This window comes from Pavona decussata, unplaced genomic scaffold, assembly GCF_977016875.1.
Source record: "Pavona decussata unplaced genomic scaffold, jaPavDecu1.1 SCAFFOLD_102, whole genome shotgun sequence".
NCBI classification, from domain to species: Eukaryota; Metazoa; Cnidaria; class Anthozoa; order Scleractinia; family Agariciidae; genus Pavona; species Pavona decussata.
Genome location: NW_028145517.1, coordinates 6,630,220 through 6,652,801, shown reverse-complemented (window position 1 = coordinate 6,652,801; position 22,582 = coordinate 6,630,220). Strand labels below are relative to the sequence as shown.

Here is a 22,582-nt window from a genome sequence, read left to right as displayed (position 1 = left end):
TCGTAGAAGCAAAAATGTCGTTAAAAATGCAAGAAAGGTCAGATAGCATTTACATAAAACCAACAACAGTTAGTAAATTCAAGCATTAGCTTTGCACAAATATGTTTAATATAAAATGGCAGACAACGATCTTGGACTGCATGCACATGAGACAACGCTTTAAGTATTTGCCTTAAATGTTCTGGTTGGGTGCCCCTGAGCAGTCTTGTCCCGTTTTGAGGCCCTGAAAAAATAAATAAATTGCAAAATAAATTTTCAGTTTTTCACCAGAATTCAGTCCACATGTTTGAGGCGTTCGAGGCCATCAGAGCTGGTCCCCCACCGATACAAACAATTTTACGTGCTTGATGCTATACGTCAGATGGCACGAACTGGCAGTCCAGCGTGACCAAGTGTCAACCGCAAAATACTGACGTCAAGCAATTGGTCTCTCGTCGGACTTCCTGCTGTAAAAGTGCTTACTCGTTCATTTTTCTTGTCGATTTTACCAGGAGATTAGAAGCTGTCTTTGATCAATGACAACATGGCTTCGGTTTGGATAGTCTTTTATGCTTCGGGTGAGTTACCAATAAGTTTACATTTCGCCCGCAGTTCAAATATATGTTTCGTATGTCCATATTTATTTATTCACGGCCTCCACGGGTGTATAACCAGCTTCCAGTTGGCTTGATAGCTCAGTTGGTATCTAGCACTGCACCGGCATCGCAGTAGCCTGTAAACAGGCTCTCAAGTGAAGTATAGGGCGCACAGGCTAGCATCGCAGACTGGTCATGGATTCGAATCCCGTTAGAGCCTGATTTTCATTTTCTAGGCTTTCTTTTTGCATCTGCTTACACGAACTGCGTAACTGCAAGGCCGGTCATTTCAAACAGAACTTGTTTTTACAGGCTTCCATCAGTAGCGGAAGAGACAAGTTAACGTTCCGGTAGCTCGTCTCCAATGTTTGGTTTTGGGCTTAACATGAAAGACAGAAGTATTCTCGGTTTTCACTGTCACGCCATTGAAAAAAAAAATCGAAACTATTCCATGAATGAAGTCAAGAAATTGACATGGTATAGAGGATAAATAAATAAGGCATCTGTCCAAGTGTCAGGTCTGTGCGGCATTCCGTACTCGAGTTATTTGACAAAATGTCCCACATAAATTTATAGAGCTTAGTATGGAGACGCCATGTTTGTGTCCCTCTGAGGGGCACAAACATGGCGGCCGGAAATAGGAAAAAACATCTGGAGTTCACTTTTGCCAGAAAAGATGTTTGTTTGCCCTTGTGAATTTTCGAATGTTTAGATTAATATTTCTCCTCAAACTTAAATTGTTTAGAATGCTGAAAATCACCCGAAGAGTCATTTTTAAGATACGGAAAAGCTCTGTCACGGCCGTCCTCCTGATGTCACGCACGATGGAATCTCGGAAATTGAAACTGTTCTATTTTCAAAAGGAAGCACGACATCGAGCTAAGAAATTGTGAACAGACATATTTTTAGGTAATCTTTCCTTGAATGAAGGTAAAAATTTTGTAGGCCTCCCAGTTTTGAATTCTAGAATTTGGTGACGTCACGTGATATGAAAACCAAGAATAAAATATGCAATGCTAATCGAACAGGTGAAAATGTATTTTACTAAGATTGCCCAATATTTCGGACGAAACTTGACAAATCTAAGCTTATTGGGGCTACATGATAGGCCGAAATTAACAAACTGCAAGCGAAGGTAAGCTATAAAAAAAAAACTGAAACAGACACAGTGACCGTTGGGAAATATGCAAATATCGTTTGGTCTGTTCACGCGATCAAAACCGTCAGTCTTGTCTATCTTTTCGAATGCTGTCATCTCTGCTTAAATGAAATTATGGTCACATCTCGTACTGAGTTCATCTGTGTAAAGATCGGAATAAACCGTCTTTCTTCCCAAACACCCAGGCAATCTCAACAAGAAAACTGTCTGAACGCCCGACTTTGGCAAAGAAATTGTATATTTTATGTTTTTGTATTCTTATCCTATCGCATCGTATGTGACTGATTCTAAAACAAAATAAAATGGGGGAAATTTCACTGTTTTTTCCTGAAACGGTTGTTAGTTGCGTATGATCCGTCAGTTACTGTATTGCACCTGCCACAGTGAGATTCTGCAGGGTCACCCAACAATTTATATATTTCGGTGAATATCTGTTTGGAAGGCCTTAAATCGCCTCAGAAATTCAGATTAAGTCGACATGAATATTTATGGGTTTCTTGGGCAAAATTCCTTTCGTTTTCAAGGGGACAAGATGCCTGCTATACTGGCATTACGCGAGATGCTGGGGCTGATTCATTTATTCCAACTGTATGCTTCGCCGATTGATAAAACTATCCTTGCTAATGGAATAGTTTGAGTCACGACGATCGCGTTACGTTGTTTTCCGTGTGTTACGCGACTCAGACTATCAGCGGAAATTTGTCAAATTCCATTACGATAACGTAAGCTTCTCAATGACCTCTTTTCAGTCTCGCGTCGTGGTCTAAGACTGTCAAACAAAGCACGATTCCTTCACTAAGAACTCACCAATTTCCACCGTTTTACGTGTCGGGTGCTTCTTAGAAGTTATTCTTTCGATTTGCCGCTCCAAAATGGTGAAATTTCCCTTTGAAAACGGCACACTTGAGTCCAGAACATGTTAAAACAATATGGCGCGACTTAATCCGTCTTTAATAAATATATCAAATGATGCATTGACGTCACACAGGTAGGGGTGAGTGGGTCCCCTCCCTCGCGATATAAGCGAAAATATTTCGTAAAAAATGCGGAAAAACTGAGGTCTGCAAGCATTTTCGTTGAGGTAAACAGATTGATCAAACTGTATCAGCTTACACACATACGTCTTTAAAAGGGTTCAACACGATCTGGAAACACAGGGAGGTAGAGAGGACAACATTTTAAGTATTTCAAGTTGCTTGAATGTTCTTGTTGAATTCGCGCTTGATCAATCAATGAATTCGCGCTTGAACGCACAATGAAGCAAGCATGTAACCAAATGTTTTAAAGGCAAAAGCTGCTTGCTTCGGTGATTTTTAAAACGTACCTCAGTCCATTTGTTTGTGATTTTATTGGCGCGCATTTAAATGGCGCTTCATTTTCAATGGTGACGCAAGCGAAGCACTAAAGGACGTACATTCGTTTGTTCATGGGATGGGGTGGGTAACACGACGGTACCGCCCTGATAATTGCAACAAAACGCAATATTTGACAAAAGTATATCGCACGAGCTTCCGTTATCTTTCATGCGCCTTTTAGTGAGTGGAGAGTTTCCCCCATTTTTAGCTGTATTTCGTAAAAACAAGTCTTAGCTACTTCCAGAGCGCTTGTTGTTCCCACTATGATATTTACCTTCCGTTGACAGTCTGATGGTGAGGCCAACCTCTTTAGGGTTGAAAAAAAAAAAAAATACGTAAATAAATAAAAGTGGGTTGCTGTTTAAATAATTAGCAAATAAAACGCATTTTAATAATTCAAAGCTTATTATTATTCTGGCAATCCGATATTCTCAGAGTCCATTCCAATGATTTCTCCCGACGAGCTGCGCGGCAGCTCATTGAGTGGGCGGTAGATCGTTACGCGGGATACCCGCAGGGCAGACCGTGTCAAGTTTTCGGTCACGTATCTTTTTTTTCCCCTTCTTTTTCGTCGTTGTTACCTGACAACAAACTAGTCACTCTCATGGTATTTGTATCTTTACATTGTCCATTCCTCTTTTTTATTTGAACTTTTTTGCGTTAAAGTTCAAATTTTTAAGCTCTAAATTCATAATGCCAGTCTCAACGACTTTCGTGCGGAAGAAAATAAAAACAATAACTAAAAGTTTATCATGTACTTAAAAGTTTTTTTTGTCTCAAGACTATCAGTCTGACAGTTGCCCTTTGAGATTTGATGATCTTAAAAGTAGCATATAAAAGCCCTTGTTATAAGAACATCAAATTTCTGCAGGGCAACTATTGGCTGATAGTCTCAATGGAGACACTCTATTTTATCCTTTGATATACTTAGACGGCATATTCTTTTTCTTGCAGTTGCGTTTCTAGTGCACTCTACGGAAGCTGATCGTAAGTGTGTTGGCCAAATTCATTACATTAAATGTCCCCCGAGTAAATTTCCACAGTTCTCCAAGCTGCAATCATTGTGATCACAATAGCAACTTGAAGAAAAGAATCAGTGCTGACTAAAATTGCTACGAAGGTCATGAACTCAGAACACGACCAGCTCCCAGTTGGCTTGATGGCTCAGTTGGTAGAGCACTGCACTGGCATGGCAGAGGTCATGGGCTCAAATCCCGTTCAAGTAAACCTGAACTTTTTTCAGGTTTTTTTGCAAGAGTCTTAACGTTTTGTAGATAACTGAAGGAAATTTCCTTCTATATAATAATTATACAATGTCATACTGTATATAACATAATAAACTAAAAAAATTACTGGAAAAGATCACAAAGTCTGTTCTCCCATTAAAATAATAAAATAACTGCAATCCTGCAAAACAGTTGCAATAACTTGGCATGTTTTCCTTGTAGCTTGTGTAGGAGGTGGAGAGACTCTGAGTGGATCATCAAGTGGAGTTGTGTCAAGCCCTAACTTTCCCGGGAACTTCCCTCAATCAAGCACATGTACATGGACCATCAGTGTTCCCAGTGGGCGAATCAAGTTAACCTTCCACAACTTCACTTTAAATCCAAATGAAAATACAGATTGTTCAGGAGGAGCCCAGGGTGCCCGTGTTAAAATCCTCAATGTGGCTTCTGATGATGACCACACCCCATTCCTGCTGTGTGGCCGGACGATTCCTGCTCCTGTGTACTCTGTGTCAACTAGCATGCAAATTCAGTTGATTTCCGATAGCCTTGTATACTCAGGATTTAATGCATCTTATGAAACCATCACTGATGAGATGTGTAAGTTGAACATGTACTTAACAGAAAATTTACATGTACACCGTATACTGAATTTATACGATAACTATGTTTCCATGCGTTAAAAACCCAAAACAGTTGCCTTAACCAGATTTTTATTTGGTGGACATACCTTTGTTTCAAGAGCATCAGTACGTATTGTGTAAATAATGTTTTTTTTTTCATATTTATTAATAATTGACGTTAATAAAAGAAATTTTGTAAATAATGTTCAAAATTGTCACATGGTATCCTCTGAAGAAAAATATATTTCCGGCAAAAAAATGGAAGCATGCATGTACTTGTAAATCTTGAAAATTTCAGCCAAAAAAATAAAGAATGGAATTGGTTAACTTGTACAACACTTGCAAACCTGAGCGTGAATCAAGTGAGGCTTGCTTTTTCTTGTCGTAAAGCAAAATTAATGCTGCATGTCTGGACAAAAGGCAGTCAATGCTCAATTTTTGTTGTTTCTCTTCTTTTTCTTTTTTCATCCGCTGGCTAGGAGTAAACACAAAACAGAATGAAAATTAATTAATTTTAATACATTGTATAATTATTGAAAAATTCTGGTGTAGCATCAATTACAAATGATGTTTTTGCAAAGCACAAGGTAATTAATATGTTAATGTATTCAACATTTTAGTGATTGAATTTGCTTCTCTGCTGTTCAGAATGATGTTTTGGGAATAACTCCTCAACACATTATGGATGGTTAGTTAATATTCCCAAAGCATCTGACCACTGTACAGAAACAACTTTAAGCACTGCATGCCGAAAATGTTAACATTGATATTTTACTTTTTTCACTTAAATTCGTCTTGTGCTTGTTAGTGTGCCCAAGTGCATCCAATTTGACAGACCAGTCAGGTGACATCACCAGTCCATACTTTCCCAGGAAGTATCCAAACAGACAAGACTGCAATTGGAAAATTACTGCAAGCAAGGGTAACCAAGTAAAGTTGGAAATTAAAAACATGCAAATTGAAGATTGTGGTGCGGAAGGGTTATGTACATGCGATTATCTGGAAATTCTGGATGGCTTCAATGGAGGAGATCGTGCTGCAAGTGGAAAACTATGTGTTGATGGAGGGTTTACCGCAATGACGTATTATTCTGTTAATGAGCGCCTGAGGGTGCGGTTTTTCTCTAATCTCCCAGTTGCAAAAAATTACAAAGGATTTGAGGCAACTTACACCCTGCTGAACTACACCTCTCCAGGTATGTGCAATGTAGTGCATAGTTATACGGCGTATGCAGTTAAGTAAAACTCAGGCATACTTGTACCCAGAAGTGAGCCTTTTCATTTTAATTACCTTTTGTCATAGCATGGGACAATTGATTGGTTTGTGAAGGTCTCGCATATGAGTCACACTTTGTCCGGTAGCTCGATTCATTTTGTTTCTTAGGAGCCTTGTCACCGCCTTGACCATGCTGGTAAATAGCCAGCTGGTGTGACTCCCAGTTGGAATTCTTAATTGCAGCTGTAATGTCATATTCAATTTAAATTTCATTGGACCCCCACTTTATAGACACTTGCGTATTAAGGACAGTGTGTTTGGCCCAACGAAAAACTCATAAATTTTCTTTCACATTTCACAATGTAGCCCCTCCCTTCTGTTTGTCATGGTAAGTATGTGGGTTGGTAAGTATCTCCACTGATACTGTCAGTGTGATGGTGCCTGGGTGGTCCTTGCTCTCGGGGTTGCCATGGATACATGCACCTGCCTGCTATTCTCGTTGCTCGTATCTCGCCTGGCGCCACCTTCTCTTAGGCACCTTCCTCAAGCTCATGTATTGGCGATGAGTTTTTATAGAAAAGAAAAAAAACATATCTTAGTTTGTAACATCTATTCCGCTTAATTTGGACACCCGAATAAATATGGACACCATCCATATTAACTGAGTTACACTGTATTTTATTTTAAGTGTTACAGGGCTGAGATGAAAATTGGTTTGATACAACTCTAGTTCTTGTTGTCTAAATAAATTATTTTTTTTTTGTATATTTTCTTGTTCGGAGTTTGCACGCTGAATATTATTACCAAGCCACTGACGATAAGTGCTATTTGTGCTGATAAAATTCAATAAACCATGTGTGGTTGCATGGTTGTTCCGTGCTGAATGTTTTCTTATCTTGTGCAAAATTCTTGTGCTATCCACAAGAATATGCATACATGTGAAGTGGCGTTCTGGTGTATACACTGTAACTTGTTGTTTTTTTTTTTGGTTTAACAGTTACGAAAAATGTCACACAAAGCAAAGCTCTTTTACTGAAAAATAAAAGCAGTCAAACACACAAAAAAACAAGGATGCTTTTTATGTTTGCGTTTTTCACTTATTTCTGACCGGCACTGTATTTTGTTTCTTATACTCCTTAGAATGTCCCAATTTCCCCACTCCTCTGTCCGGTAATGGAACCTTCAGCAGTCCTAACTACCCAAAGTCCAACTACCCCTCGGGTAGGAATTGCTACTGGCTCATCACTGCAGCAGCTGGAAAGCAGGTCAAGGTTACCATCAAAGATTTTGCCATGGGTGCCACGTGTGATAACTGCAATGCCGAATATTGCAGCCGTGTGGAGTTTTATGATGGCTCTTCAAGTGCGTCTTCATATTTGGGGCGATTTTGCACTGGGTCACAATTAACGGCAAAAGTGTCAAGTGGAAACCAGATGTTTGTCAAGTTCTATTCCTCGTTCGATCCTGATCGTGGATTCCAAGCAGAATATTCTGAGACGACAGAGGATCCATCTCCAACGGTGCCATCAACAACTGCAAAGCCATCGACAACTGCAAAACCGCCAACCACTGGTATGTGTCGTTTTTTTCCCTTTGTTGTACATGTACATGTATGACAGTACATCATCTTAGGCACCTCCCTCAAGCTCATTTATTGGCGATGAGTTTTTATAAAAAAAAAAACATATCTTAGTTTGTAACACCTATTCCGCTTTATTTGGACACCCAAATAAATATGGACACCATCCATATTAACTGAGTTACACTGTATTTTTATTTTAATTGTAACAGGGCTAGATGAAAATAATTAATTGGTTTGATAAAACACTAGTTCTTGTTGTCTAAATAATTTTTTTTTTGCAGAATATTCTGAGACGACAGAGGCTCCATCTCCAACAAAAGTTACACCAGCGGTGCCATCAACAACTGCAAAGCCACCAACAACTGCAAATCCATCAACAACTGCAAAACCACCAACCACTGGTATGTGTCGTTTTTTTTCCTTTGAGTTGTACATATACATGTATGACAGTGCCATCAGTTCATGAATTTGTGTTTCCACATTGTGCTCCCAAATTCATTTAGTGATTCATGAAAAGAAAACAAAGGAAATTACTAGCCGTGAAGGAGGCCTGGAAATGTGGTCATTTCTGAATTGCTTTGAACCTCATTATGAAAGCTAAGTGCAAGGGTCAAGGCAAAGCTAGGGCTAAGTGCTAAGTGTAAAGCTTTTCATAGGAAAATTAGTTCTCATTCAGGTGAAAAACAAAACTAATTTTCATATGAAAAGCTTTGCACTTAGCCTTGCTTTCATAATGGGGTTCAAACGAACTCTGAAATGGCCTATTATCATAACATTTGGTGAGCATGGCTTTGATTTTTTTCCAAGGATTCAGTGCGACGCGCCATACCGTGGCCAGCCAACAAACCTTTTTTTTACAAGTTAGCCAATCAGAATACGCGAATTTGACCAGTAACGGTCACGCCTCCTTGCAAAGTCCAACAGGCAAGTGACACAACAACGAATTATTGTATGTCGGAGAATTTGTATTTTTTAGCTAACTTGTAAAAAAGAAATTTGGTAGCCACGGTAAGGCGCGTCGCACTCTAATGTTTTGTGAAACTATATCAAACACTCGAAAGAGTGTTTCATCCTATTTACAAACAATTCAAAGTTGGTTAAAAAAACGGCTGCACTTCATTATTTTCCAAACCATTTCTCGGTGTTTGTAAATTGGATGAAAAATTCTTCCTCTTGTTTGACATATTACCTTCACGTAAGATGGTGGTGGCACTAAATTCTTTCAAAATTTTGTAAACCGGGCAAGTGTGCCAAAGTCAACATGTACATGAGTGGGACTTTCTATAAATAACCAGCCCTGAATGTTTTAATTGTTCTCTGTAGGTGCTGCTGCACTGTCCATGACTCTGTTGCTGGTGATACTGCCATCCTTTGCTGCTACACTGCTGTGGCACTGAGCACAACAACTTCAGTCCTTTAAAAACAAGATAGATGAACCCCTTAAGCCCGGTACAAATATCCAGATTCTCCTTACTGCGCTGCATATATTTCTTATAAAAGTTGTAGGGAGAATTTACTTTTAAACAGAAAGAAAGTGACTTCTCCCAGGAAGAACTAACTATAATAAGTTTTTAGCGACTTCTCCAAAACTGGCCTATTTTTCAAGCTGTAACCCATTTCCATCCTAGCCATTCCCAGCCAGAGATAATTAATACTAGTTTCTGTGCTTTTTTAGGGCTGTTCTTAACGAAAGTAAATCCCATTTTATATGGGCGTTTTAGATGCCCCTTTAAAGGGCTAGAAACAGAGTGGTGCACCTTGCGAATATATAAAGCATCAAATTGGATTTTGAGAAAGGGGCGCATCCAACGAAAACATAGTTAAAATGGTGTTTGTTGTATTCCCACAACATTTTATATGGGCGTTTTAATCTGAGGCGAATGTGTGCGAGCTGGCGGCAGTTCGATCGAAGCACACGATCTCGATAATCACACGTGAAAATAGGGGAAGTTATGAACAGTCTAATTCACAGGTACATGTATGAAGTGCGTGCATTTTGCAGAGGTAATTTGCTCATTGCAAACAGTCAGGTTTTGTTTCACTTCATTTGAATGCTGTTAGGGGCACCCGACGGTTCGTTTCGGTGAAACGTCTGGTCGGAAAGACATTACCCGCCTCAAAAATTTGGATTAAACTTCAAAGAAAAACGTTTAACAAAGGTCACCTGAAACTTTTGGAACGTGCACTCTCGTAAGGGACCACCCTTGGGGCGCGACAAAGGAGTGCATAAGTGGTCGCCAACCTCGTCCCCTGGGCAGTCCGCGGGGTAGCCACCACGAACAGAGCACTTGAGAACGGTTGTTTACGAAGTGGTCGCTAACGGGAGGTGGTCGCTTACGATAAGTGGTCGCTATGAGAGAGTTGACCGTATCTGGCACCCCCCGCAGATTTTGCAAGGGCGGATGACATCATGATCATCACCAACTTTGCGAAGGAGAGAGAGCCTGGGACCGAGATCATCGAACACACTCCCTAATGGTTGATTATTACTAGTTTATACACGATAATAATTAAAGTTTGCTCCATTTTTTGCTGTATTTCGTAAAAACAAGTCATTTTTGTTGTTGTTTTTTATTTATCTATTTATTTTTGTTATTTTTTTTAAGTTTCTGCAAAGTTCCTGCATGTGAAAGGGGTTGCATTTTGGCTTTGTATTTGCTGCTCTCCCCTCTTCACTACTCGAGCGTTTATTCTTTCGCTGGCCTTTCAAGTTCCCTGTTTTAGTGGTGATCGATCTTACCAGGCTATTCTCCTACTCTCTTGGACAATTTTTCCATGGTTATTGTGGCATTCCCGATCCGATTATTGACTCTTCATCCAGCTGCAGTGAGAGGGCACTGGATAATGAACGAGGTTACATCAAATAAATAAGTGAAGTGAAGATATTGTTGACCCAAGATTAGTGAAGGCTTAGCTACTTGTTGTCCCCACTATGATATTTGCCTTCCTTTGACAGTCTGATGGGTTAGGCCAACTTCTTTAGGGTTGAAATGAATAAATAAGTAAGTAAATAAATAAAAGTGGGTTTCTGTTCAAATAATTAGCAAGTAAGACGCATTTTAATAATTCACATCTTATGATTATTCCGACAATCCGGTATTCTCACAGTCCAGCCCAATATTCCCCTTCCGTGCTGCGCGGCAGCTCATTGAGTGGGCGGTAGCTCAGCTTGGGTGTTATCTTGTGTTTTTTTCGTTGGCGTGGAGAATATTCATCGAATATTCATAAGCAGATTTCAATAATCTACGACCATCTTTTAATTAAAGTAAATAGCGAAACAAGCTGCTCGATTCTCAAGGTTTCTCAGGGTATTGCGTTTTATTAAATACGAAGTCCTCCCTTCAAGCAAGATGACTGCCATTTGGGTGTTCGTGTCGCGTGAGTATTGCAATTGTCTTTATCTGATTCCTACACGCCAATAACTTTAGCTTATCTTTGAAATTTGCTGAATAATTTCTGGTTTTAAACATGCATAAAACATGCATGTCTTTTATGGCTTTTGGCTATAGTTAGCTTTTGCGATCTTTCGTTTTGTTGGTATATTTGATCCACAATTTTTCTGGCTACCTACAGAATCGAAACCATATACATAGGAATAAATCTTATTTTATAACCGCAGTTGCAGAACTGGTCACGTATTTGTGTAAATTTCTCGATCCCTGACGCTTTGGATGCGTGCTGCTACGGGCTGTTAACATATTCAATATGTTCTTTCTTATACTTTAAGCACTTTTCGTTTAAAGGGGGGTTTTTAAGCTCGTTCTCTAGAGCGAGGTTTTTAATCGAGCTTCATCGTATATATATTACAGTACATTACATGACCGTGTATGGGTGTGAAAAAAAATTGTTCGTGTGGACCAATATAAATGAGTCAGCGCACGTTTAAATATGTTATTTTCTAAATGATGGTCAACCTATTTTATCGAACTTGTTGTTCAAAAGGGTTATGCTTACTTTAAAATGTGAGTATTTCTAAGAGTTCTTTTATTTTTTTGAACCAATAATTATTATGACAAGGGTACGCAGTATGAAAGCGACACAAGAACAGAAAGTAATTATTCAGTTGTCAATCAACAACAATATACACAAAGAAATCATATATAAATATCGGCATCATAGTTTATTTGGAGTTGATGACTTCACACATTCTATTCTCACCAACTAACAAAACAATAAAATGTTTTTGTTCAGTTAAAGGAATTTAGCTTTTGTTCCTCAATAGAGATTTAGTAGGTTCATACATGTAGATTTTGAGTGCTGAGCTATTTTCAGATGTTTATGATTTTTATGGAAATGTATAGGGTAAGTTGTAGAGCAAATTACAAGCAATAAATTTAAAGCAACAATTTGAAAAAATACGTATTGGGCCTGGTAAGTTACATTGCATAGGGCTTTCAAGAAATGAGTCCCTGGACTTTCGTTTGCAAAGTTATATGTAATGTCTGGAAAGAAGTTTATTACAGTGGAAAGCTGCTCTACAGACACCTGCTTAATACAGACACTTGCTTTATTGTAGACAGTTGTGTTGGTTCTAATAAAAAGCTTGAATTTTTTAAGACAGTATTATAAAGCACTTATCAGAGGATACTGTAGTCTACAATGAAGGCATTTTTGGGAGGCATGGGAGTGCCAGAATTTTGGTTAATCATAGCTGCCATGTTGGATTTTCAAAATCTTAGTTAGCTATTTCCCTACCCCCTTGGTCACACTTTCTACTCTTCCCAATCTTCCTATGCTCTTAAAGTCAAAGATAGGGCAGGGTCCGAAATTACTCTTTCCTGGTCGCCAATGCGACTAAAAATTTTGCACTGGCGACCAGAATTTCACAACTGGTCGCCAGCGGGTGATTAACTATTTCATGCCACAATCATTATACAAACAATAACTTTGATTTTCAGCCTAATTGATTAAAATAAAATTCAAAGCCGCCCGCCAATTGGTTACTTACTTTTTACCTTTCCGCTGATTTTAAAGTATAAAACCGATTTTCCTGTTGCTATAAATCTACCACAATGTTTCACAGCTACGATCAGCGTGTTTGAATTTTAATCTTATTCGTTAGCGGAAAAATCGCCATATCAGCCCCAAATTTGTTCTCTTCGTTCTAATTCTTAAAAAAAAATTGGGGACCAAAAGGTTTGGTTTGTGTTTTGCTGCGGAGGAAAAAATGTTATTTACACTTTTTGGCGACCACATTTTTCCATATGGTGACTGAAAAAAAAATTAATCGCCAGTTAGCGCCTGCCTAAAAAAGTTAATTTCGGATCCTGTAGGGGCTGTAGAACTTGCCCAAAATAATACGCCTAAGTTGCTGGATAAGGATACTGCAGTTTTCAGTAATAGAACCCATACCCCACTCAGGGAAGGATTTTTAGTTCTATGTAAATTTCGCTAAATACCTTCCTTTAAAAACCATGGCATTTGACATCCTTTAATATTTCCAAGTTTGACCTTCTATGGCAAGGGCAGGGATGTTTCTGGAATCACACCAACTGATTGGTTCTCCGCTCAAAGTTCACTGTATGTGACAAAATGGCCTCAGTATCTGATTTGGAAAGCCCTCATTTTCAAAATAGTTGTCTTTTCTTGTTCCTCCTCATTTTCTTTCAGGTGATGAACATTAGGGAGCTTAGAAACGACGACGACAACGAAAACGTCACCTGGAAATATAACTTTATTTCATTTGTGCTATTTCGCGATTATTCCAACTCACTCAACTTCTACAGAAATGGCGAACTATCCAGGAACCAAATTGGTAGGAGTGGCGTTCAAGTTAAGAAAGAAAATGAAAAATTCACTGTGTGCTCATGTTCTCCAAAAAACCTAGAATTTGGTCATTTCACATTGTTGTTTTGCAGAGGACGACAAGAAATGTACCAAAATGAAAACGCACATGCAGAACGATTGTTTTTGCTATTGTTTTGTGGAGTTGTCGTTGTCGTCGCTGTCGTCGTTGCTTAAGCTCCCTATTTTCTCTTACAAACGCCATGAATGATCATCCCTTGACTCTATTTTTCACAAACTAATAACAACGCTCCCACAGTCATTGATACTTGTTGTTGTTTTTCGTTTGGGTACTATCTTGAGCGATTGACAGTCACCGAAAGCTCTGCTACTTATCTGGGGTCTGTGAGCTTTATGTACTTGTGTGTTCATTGGTCTTAATTGATCATATGATGTAATAGTGTTGAACCACAGGGAGACATTATCAGACCATAGTTTCCATTTGGGGAAAATGCCCATATGGATAGTACTTGTTAGCGAGGAAACCTGGCAACAAACAGGTTACTTTCATTGTATTTTTATCCTTTACATTGTCCATTCCTCTTTTTTATTTGAACTTTTTTACGTTAACGTTCAAATTAGTGAGCTCTAAATTCAAAATGCCAGTCTCAATGACTTTCGTGCGGAAGAAAATAAAAACAATAATTAAAAGTTTATCATGTAATTAAAAGTTTTTTTGTCTCAAGCCTATCAGTTTGACAGTCGCCCTTGGAGACTTGATGAACTTAAAACTAGCATAAAAAATTCTGCAGGGCAACTATCAGCTGATAGTCTCGATGGAAACATTCTATTTTATCCTTTGATATACTTAGACATATTATTTTTCTTGCAGTTGTGTTTCTTGTGCACTCTACGGAAGCGGATCGTAAGTGTGTTGGTCAAATTCATTACAATAAATGTCCCCTGAGCAAATTTCCACAGTTCTCCAAGCTGCAATCATTGTGATCACAATAGCAACTTGAAGAAAAGAATCAGTGCTGACTAAAATTGCTACGAAGGTCATGAACTCAGAACATGACCAGCTCCCATTTGGCTTTATAGCTCAGTTGGTAGAGCACTGCACTGGCATGGCAGAGGTCATGGGTTCAAATCCAGTTCAAGCCTGAATTTTTTTCAGTTTTTTTTCACAACAGTCTGGTTTTGTAGATAACTGCAGGAATCTTTTCCTCTATATAATATACAATGTCATACTGTATACAACATAATAATAAAAAAATAACAAAAAAGTTAGTGACTGGAAAAGATCACAAAGTCTGTTCTCCTACTCCCATTAAAAAATTAATAATAAAATAACTGCAATCCTGCAAAACAGTTGCAATAACTTGGCATGTTTTCCTTGTAGCTTGTGTAGGTGGAGAGACTCTGAGTGGATCATCAAGTGGAGTTGTGTCAAGCCCTAACTTTCCCGGGAACTTCCCTCAATCAAGCACATGTACATGGACCATCAATGTTCCCAGTGGGCGAATCAAGTTAACCTTCCACAACTTCACTTTAAATCCAAATGAAAATACAGATTGTACAGGAGGAGCCCAGGGAGTCCGTGTTATAATCACCAATGTGGCTTCTGATGATGACCACACCCCATTCCAGCTGTGTGGCCGGACGATTCCTGCTCCTGTGTACTCTGTGTCAACTAGCATGCAAATTCAGTTGATTTCCCGTAGCCTTGTATACTCAGGATTTAATGCATCTTATGAAACCATCACTGATGAGATGTGTAAGTAACATATACTTAACAGAAAATTTACATGTACACCGTATACTGAATTCATACACGAGTCATACATGTAATTATGTTTGCATGCGTTAAAAACCCAAAGCAGTTGCTTTAACCAGATTTCTACAGTATTTGGTGGACATGTCTTTGTTTTAAGGGCATAGCATTGTGTAAAATTATGGTTTTTTTTTTGTTGTTTTTTTCCATCTTTATTTATAATTGACATTAAACAAGGAAATTGTGTAAATTGTGTAAATATTATGTTCAAAATTGTCACATGGTATCTTTTGAAGAAAAATTTATTTCTGGCAAAAATATGAAAGCATGCATGTACTTGTAAATCTTGAAAATTTCAGCAAAAAAATAGAGAATGAAATTAGTTAACTTGTACAACACTCTTGAATCAAGTGAGGCTTGCTTTTTCCTGCCATAAAGCAAAATTAATGTTGCATGTCTGCACAAAAGGCAGTCAATGCTTGTGTTTCATTTCTTTTTCTCTTTCTTTCTTTCTTTTTTTTTTTTTTTTCATTCACTGGCTAGGAGTAAACACATATCTGAATGAAAATTAAAGAATTTTAATACACTGTGTAAAAATTGAATTGTGGTGTAGCAGTAATTACAAATGATGTTTTTGCAAAGCACCAGGTTATAACATGTAATATGTTAATGTATGAACATTTTAGTGATCGAATTTGCTTCAGTCTCTGCTGTTCAGAATGGTATTTTGTGAATAACTCCTCAACACATTATGGATGGTTAGTTAATATTCCCAAAGCATCTGACCACTGTACAGAAACAACTTTAAGCACTGCATGCTGAAAATGTTAACATTAATATTTTACTTTTTTCACTTAAATTCTTTTGTGCTTGTTAGTGTGCCCAAGTGCATCCAGTTTGACAGACCAGTCAGGTGACATCACCAGTCCATACTTTCCCAGGAAGTATCCAAACAACCAAAACTGCAATTGGGAAATTATTGCAAGCAAGGGTAACCAAGTGAAGTTAGAAATTAAAGACATGCAAATTGAAAATTGTGGTGAAGAAGGGTTATGTACGTGCGATTATCTGGAAATTCTGGATGGCTTCAATGGAGGAGATCGTGCTGCAAGTGGAAAACTATGTGTTGATGGAGGGTTTACCGCAACAACATATTATTCTGTTAATGAGCGCCTGAGGGTGCGGTTTTCCACTGATCTCCCATTTGCAAAAAATTACAAAGGATTTAAGGCAACTTACACCCTGCTGAACTACGCCTCTCCAGGTATGTGCAATATAGTGCATAGTTATATGGCATATGCAGTTAAGTAAAACTCAGGCATACTTGTACCCAGAAGTGAGCCATTACTTTTAATTACCTTTTGTCATAGCATGGGAAAACTGATTGGTTTGTGAAGGTCCTGCATTGTTACTTAGGAGCCTTGTCAGCGCCTTGACCATGCTGGTAAATAGCCAGCTGGTCTGACTGCCAGTTGGAATTCTTAATTACAGCTGTAATGTCATATTCAATTTAAACCTGCTTATTAAGAACAGTAACTGTTGTGTTTGTTCCAACAAAGAACTCATAAACTTTCTCTCACATTGCACAATGTAGCTCAGTTAATATACAAAGTTAGCCTCACCTTACCAACACTTTGTAAAACTTGTCTAATATTCAGTCTGTCTGCCTACTTTGTCAGTCATGTTTGAAGCACTGAGTGCCAGACTATTTGAATGAGTTTAGAACTTCGTCAGTTAGAACTTAAGTTACTATCCTGGGTGGTTGTCACTCCCAGGGTTGCCATGGATACATGTACCTGCGGGCTCTGCTCGTTGCTCGTATCTTGCCTGGCGCCACCTTCTCTTAGGCACCTTTCTCAAGCTCATCTACTGGCAATGAGTTTTTATATAAAAAAAGCATATCTTAGTTTTGATCAATAATGATTTCTTGAAACATAAGCAAGTGAAAATTCAAGTTAATAGCTGACGTTTTGGCATCATCATGACACCATTCTCAAGGCAAAGTGGATAAATTAATGTGAAGATTTGATTTCTATACTCTACGGTCTCTACAAATTAGCATATTAACAATGGATCACAAGTTCTTCAGGTGAATACCTTTGCGGAAATCGAGTCTGTTTGCACGTTTAGGGATGGTTTAAGTTTTCTTATGAAAAGCATATGCTTAATTAGGCAATCAAATTTGTTCGAACATTTAGCTAGCACAGGAAATTGTTCTGAAAGACAAGGAGGTTAAACCATCCTAAACGTGCAAGTTCAGAAAGACAAAGACAAAAAAGAACAAAAAGTGCTATCCACAAGAATAAACATATATGGAAAGTGGCGTTCTAGGACTGGTGTATACACTGTAGCTTGTTTTCCGGTTTAGCGGTTGTGAAAAATGTCACACAAACTAAAGCTCTTTTACTGAAAAATAAAAGCATTCAAACACACAAGAAAACATGGATGCTTTTTATGTTTGCGTTTTTCACTTACAGGATTTTTGACCGGCTTTGTATTTTGTTTTCTTTTACTCCTTAGAATGTCCCAATTTCCCCACTCCTCTGTCCGGTAATGGAACCTTCAGCAGTCCTAACTACCCAAAGTCCAACTACCCCTCGGGAAGGAATTGCTACTGGCTCATCACTGCAGCAGCTGGAAAGCAGGTCAAGGTTACCATCAAAGATTTTGCCATGGGTGCCTCGTGTGATGACTGCAATGCCGAATATTGCAGCCGTGTGGAGTTTTATGATGGCTCTTCAAGTGCGTCTTCATATTTGGGGCGATTTTGCACTGGGTCACAAAGAACGGCAAAAGTGTCAAGTGGAAACCAGATGTTTGTCAAGTTCTATTCCTCGTTCAATCGTGATCGTGGATTCCAAGCAGAATATTCTGAGACAACAGAGGATTCATCTCCAACAGAAGTTGTGCCAACAACTGCAAAGCCACCAACCACTGGTATGTGTTGTTTTATTTCCTTTGTTGTAGATGTACGTGTATGACAGTGCACATCAGTTCATGAATTTGTGTTTCCACATTGTGTTCTCAAACTCATTTATGTAGTGATTCATGGATAGAAAACAAATGACATCACTAATCGTGCAGGAGGCTTGGAAATGTGGTCATTTCTGAGTTGCTTTGAACCTCATTTTCATAGGAAAATAAGTTTTCATTCATATGCAAAGAAAACTAATTTTCTCGTGAAAAGCTTTGCACTTAGCCTCGCTTTCATAATGGGGTTCAAAGCAGCTCGGAAATGTCCTATTATCATAAAATTTGGTGAACGTGGCTTTGATTTTTTCCAAGAATTATTAATGTTTTGTGAAGTTATATCAAACACTCGTAAGAGTGTTTCATCCTATTTACAAACAATTCAAAGTTGGTTAAAAAAAAAAGGCTGCGCTTCATTATTTTCCAAACCATTTCTCGGTGTTTGTAAATTGGATGAAAAATTCTTCCTCTTGTTTGATATATTACCTTCACGTAAGATGGTGGTGGCACAAAATTCTTTCAAAATTTTGTAATCCGGGCAAGTGTGCCAAAGTCAACATGTACATGAGTGGGGCTTTCTATAAATAATCAGCCCTGAATGTTTTAATTGTTCTCTGTAGGTGCTGCTGCACTGTCCATGACTCTGTTGCTGGTGATACTGCCATCCTTTGCTGCTACACTGCTGTGGCACTGAGCACAACAACTTCAGTCCTTTAAAGACAAGAAAAATGAACCCCTTAAACCCAGTACAAACATCCAGATTCTCCTTACTACTCTGCATATATTTCTTATAGAAATTCTTGGGAGAATTTACCTTTAAAACAGAAAAATATTTTTCTTTTTTCTCGTGACCTGTGAGTTCGTTCAAGTATTGATCTTAGATACTGTACTTGACACTACTGAGGCTTAAAGGGCCACTGTCTCGACAACTTTGCTGTATTTTAATTGAAACTACGCAATTATTTGACAAAGAACCGTTTCGCTAAATACGAAATTGCTCTTAGAGTACGAAGAAGAAAGTGACTTCTCCCAGGAAGAACTAACTGTAAACAGTTTTTAGCGACTTCTCCAAAACTGGCCTATTTTTATCAAGTTGCAACCCATTTCCATCCTAGCCATTCCCAATCAGAGATAATTGATACCAGTTTCTGTGCACTATTAGGGTTATTGTTAACGAGACTGAACCATTATCTTAACGATTCCACCGATTCAAATATGGTTTTGGGCCATAAAGGTTAGAAACAGAGTGGTACACCTTGCAAATACATAGAGCATCAAATTGGATTTTTAGAAACGGGTGCATCCAACGAGAACATTACATTATAAGTTAAAATGGTGTTTGTTGTATTCCCACAACATTTTGTATGGGCTTTTAAATCTGAGGCGACTGTGTACGAGCTGGCGGCAGTTCGATCGAAGCACACGGTCTCGACAATCACACGTGAAAATAGGAGAATCGTGAACAGTCTAAATCACAGGTACGTGTATGAAGTGCGTGCATTTTACAGAGGTCAATTGCCCATTGTAAACAGTCAGGTTTAGTTTAAGAAAGGTCACCTGAAACTTTTGGAACGCATGTGGCACCCCCCGCACATTTTGCAGGGGCGGATGACATCATCACCAACTTGGCAAAGGAGAGAGAGCCTGGGATCGAGATCATCGAACGCACTCCCTAATGTTTGATTATTACTAGTTTATACAGGATAATAGTTAAAGCCAAAGGCTTATGGGGCCGTGTAACTGCTAAAACTACAAAGAAAAATTCTTAAACTAAAGCAATCGAACAGAAGATAAATTAGATAATTACGTATCTAAAAGTAAATAAAGTAAAATTTTCGGCAATTGAAATTTACAGCCAAAGAATCCTTACAGAACTGTGTTAGCCTACACAAATGCGCCTTTTAACGGCCATACGAGAATGTGGAAAACAAAAACCACCTTTTAACTATTTCGCTTTGTGATAGGTGTCCCTGAGCTGGGCAAACTGTAGTCTCTCACTCTCGGCTATCCCCTTCATTCATAGTTAGGTTGAAGGCTGTCATGCTGAAGTTTAGGTAATAGTTTTATAGTTATTCTGAATATGGACAGAAAATTATTTTACAAATAACTGATTTTGTAGAAACATTGAAGTCTCTCTTTCATATTGTAATTTCGAAACTTGTGGGTCGAATTTTATCTTGGCATCTCAAGTTTGTGAAAAGCAAACTAGCTGCCCAGATATTAGCTTACACAAATGTCTTTAAAAGGGTATAAAATGGTCTGGGAACATGGGAGACAACATTTGAATTTTTTAATGATTTCAAAGTATGATCACGTTGTATTCAGAGAAGGATTTTAATCAAGCTTAATCACGATGTAAACAATTTTTATGGCTTATTATAAAGAATATTTCAAATTGTCCAAAATGAGATCGGCAGAGTTATCAAGCCTCCCCATAGCTTTAATGATTTTCCTTGGCAGCCAGGTGGCTGAGGTATACTTCTATTGTTCTTCTGGCTTTATTTTCTGATTCCGATTTCATAGAATCCTAGTCACATGGTAGGATCCGATGTATTGTTTGTTTATTGCAGTGTTTATAGGCTAGGAGGGGTTGATATGCACTTTGTTATCGGTAGCAAGAGACTGAGGTAAGAGAGCGAATCCCCCATACATGCCCCTCTTGCTATGAAAATTTTTTTCAATCTATTTTTGTTTGCGTTGCTATTTTAATGTCGACATCTTATTGGTCAGTTAGAGTGACGTCATTTAAGTTTAAACTCAATGGCGGATTATAATTTCCCAAAATAGCATGGCGCGAACTAAAAAAAGATTGAAAATAATTATCATGGGGCACAGGGATTTGCTCTCTTACCTCATAGTCTCTTGTCGGTAGCTAATATCTCACATATATCTTAGTAGGTTTTGTGCGTGTGTTTTGGTGATAATGACGATTTTGTGTTTGCTTCGCGTAAGCAATCTGTTCCTGTCATTTTATTTTTTCTGTACCTTGTAGTGTAGTTTGGAGGCCCGTTTCAATGAACAGTCTTGTGAAAATAAATATACTGTTTAATTATGCCCGTGACATTTGTCAACCCGGCTGAAATCTAGATTGAAGCCATGCATGATGCATGTTCTCTGAACAAACGTAAAGTAAGTGGGAGATTTATGGTACCGTAAGGTTTCGTTTGTCGGGAGCACCGTTTCTTTCGCTTCGATTCTGTACTCTTTCCCTCACCGACAAAAAAGTAATACCTTCCGAGGTATTGGTTTCTTGTCTCTTTCATCGAAACGACCGGAATTTTCTGTCCCATTCGCTCTACTAGAACCAGGCTTCATCGTGATAACGGGAAACATTACTTGTCAAAACCTGGCGGATGTGCACGCAGGGTCACCAGAATGCTTCGGAAATGTGCAAGTGTACACATGCGAAACCAGTTATTGTTCGTCGACGTAAATGAAGGTAAGCCTACATTGATATAAAAGGAGAATTTGTTTGTCTGTGAAGGTTGTCCGTCAGGACTCGCCTTGAAAGTGAGGCTAAGTTTTGCGCATGGTTAGTCGTCTTCAAAATATAGATAGATCGTTTATTGAAACCAACTCTTGCAGTCGAAACGACTGAATTACATAGGTTTAAAATTAGAAAATCACAAAATAGCTTCTAAGAGGGAATAAAACTATATACAAAAACCTGAACTATTTAAACTATATACATAAAAAAAAACACACATTTAAGCGATAGAAATTGTTCACTATTCAATACATCCACCTGCTTAATACATAATGAACGATTTCTTAAACCTATCAGTGCGACAAGATGGTATAACATGACACTTCTTCCTCAAATGGTAGGTGTCAGAAGTTATGATCTTTATCATTTGGAATTTCGTTAATTATATTTTAACAGACAACGTTTCACGGCGTCTGACAAATAATGGAGGAACACCAGCCTTGACAATCGCCGGCCTCACTTTGCGTTAAGCCAGGAAAGATCGTTCGCATAGCACGCCTTTGGATGTGTTCGATATTATCAGATAGGTATTTTGGAAGGCTACTTTTAAAATGCCGACACGAGTTACTCTAAAACAGATCTAATAACACTGCGATAAAAGGCGACCAAATCAGCGGCACTTATGTGAGCTGCCTATGAAGTGAAAAACAGTTAAGCATACCAGAAAGGCCTTGTAAAAAGGGGAACGACTATGTCTCATTTTTGTCATATTTTCTCTGGTTGCAGAGATATTCCAATATCATTAGAAAATTTGATGACTTCTCAAGTGCTCACAGTATGCAGATAAATCACAAAATTAAGAATATCATTGGAAATAATGAGCTATGGTAATGGAAACTTGGCACAAGTATTGTGACTTACGAAAGACATTAGACAATGCATAATTATTGTG

General features: G+C 38.4%; 1 protein-coding gene across 1 annotated transcript; it reads left to right on the top strand.

Annotated features, from left to right (window-relative positions):
* Nucleotides 1–146: 146 nt before the first annotated feature.
* LOC146471952 (cubilin-like) lies at nt 147–21,255 on the top strand. Its single transcript, XM_085120786.1, has 13 exons — nt 147–557; nt 4,044–4,076; nt 4,538–4,915; nt 5,747–6,133; nt 7,294–7,725; nt 8,017–8,136; nt 9,059–9,129; nt 11,005–11,113; nt 14,352–14,396; nt 14,871–15,236; nt 16,111–16,497; nt 17,754–18,170; nt 18,824–21,255. The coding sequence occupies exons 1-13, from the start codon at nt 524–526 to the stop codon at nt 18,895–18,897; spliced, it is 2,853 nt and encodes a 950-aa protein (XP_084976912.1). The 5' UTR covers nt 147–523; the 3' UTR covers nt 18,898–21,255.
* Nucleotides 21,256–22,582: the final 1,327 nt, after the last annotated feature.